Genomic DNA, 1,013 nt, shown 5'->3' with positions numbered 1-1,013 from the left:
GCCCCTTTGTGACATCATAACGCCCCCATTGTGACGTCATAAGGCCCCACTGTGACGTCATAGCATCCCCATTGTGACGTCATAAGGCCCCCATTGTGACGTCATAACCCCATTGTGACGTCATAACCCCCATTGTGACGTCATAAGGCCCCATTGTGACGTCATAAGGCCCCATTGTGATGTCATAAACCCCATTGTGACGTCATAAGCCCCATCGTGACGTCATAAACCCCATCGTGACGTCATAAACCCCATCGTGACGTCATAAGGCCCCATTGTGACGTCATAAGGCCCCCAGTGTGACGTCATGAGGCCCCATTGTGACGTCATAACACCCCCACTGTGACGTCATAAGGCCCCACTGTGACGTCATAAGGCCCCATTGTGACGTCACAACCCCCCATTGTGACGTCATAACCCCCATTGTGACGTCATAAACCCCATTGTGATGTCATAAACCCCATTGTGACGTCATAACACCCCCATTGTGATGTCATAAAGCTCATTGTGATGTCATAATGCCCCTTTGTGACGTCATAATGCCCCTTTGTGATGTCATAATGCCCTTTGTGACGTCATAATGCCCCCAGTGTGACGTCATAATGCCCCTTTGTGACGTCATAACACCCCTTTGTGGCGTCATAAGGCCCCACTGTGACGTCATAACACCCCCATTGTGACGTCATAAACCCCATTGTGACGTCATAAGGCCCCATTGTGACGTCATAACCCCCATTGTGACGTCATAAGGCCCCATTGTGACGTCATAGACCCCATTGTGACGTCATAACACCCCACTGTGACGTCATAACACCCCCATTGTGACGTCATAAGGCCCCATTGTGACGTCATAATGCCCCTTTGTGACGTCATAATCCCCCCCCTGTTCCCATAGGGCCCCTGTTTAACTTCGATGTCCACGATGACGTGAGGCTGCTGAGCGACGCCACCGTGGAGAAGGACGAGGTGGGACCCATAGATGTGGGGCTGGGACCCATAGATGTGGGGCTGGA

General features: G+C 51.9%; 1 protein-coding gene across 1 annotated transcript in view; it reads left to right on the top strand.

The window, feature by feature from the left end:
* The window catches only part of FAM50A (family with sequence similarity 50 member A), a gene marked incomplete at both ends in the record, with an annotated part of 19,257 nt that overhangs the window by 4,386 nt on the left and 13,858 nt on the right, over positions 1 to 1,013 (top strand). Inside the window, one exon of the mRNA XM_015850951.1 lies at positions 896 to 966. Within this exon, the coding sequence (XP_015706437.1) occupies positions 896 to 966 (71 nt within the window). The remainder of the gene's footprint in view (positions 1 to 895; positions 967 to 1,013) is intronic.

This window comes from Coturnix japonica, unplaced genomic scaffold (assembly GCF_001577835.2).
Source record: "Coturnix japonica isolate 7356 unplaced genomic scaffold, Coturnix japonica 2.1 chrUnrandom600, whole genome shotgun sequence".
NCBI classification, from domain to species: Eukaryota; Metazoa; Chordata; class Aves; order Galliformes; family Phasianidae; genus Coturnix; species Coturnix japonica.
Note: the sequence above shows the minus strand (reverse complement) of the source record. Positions and strands in the feature narration are given on the sequence as shown.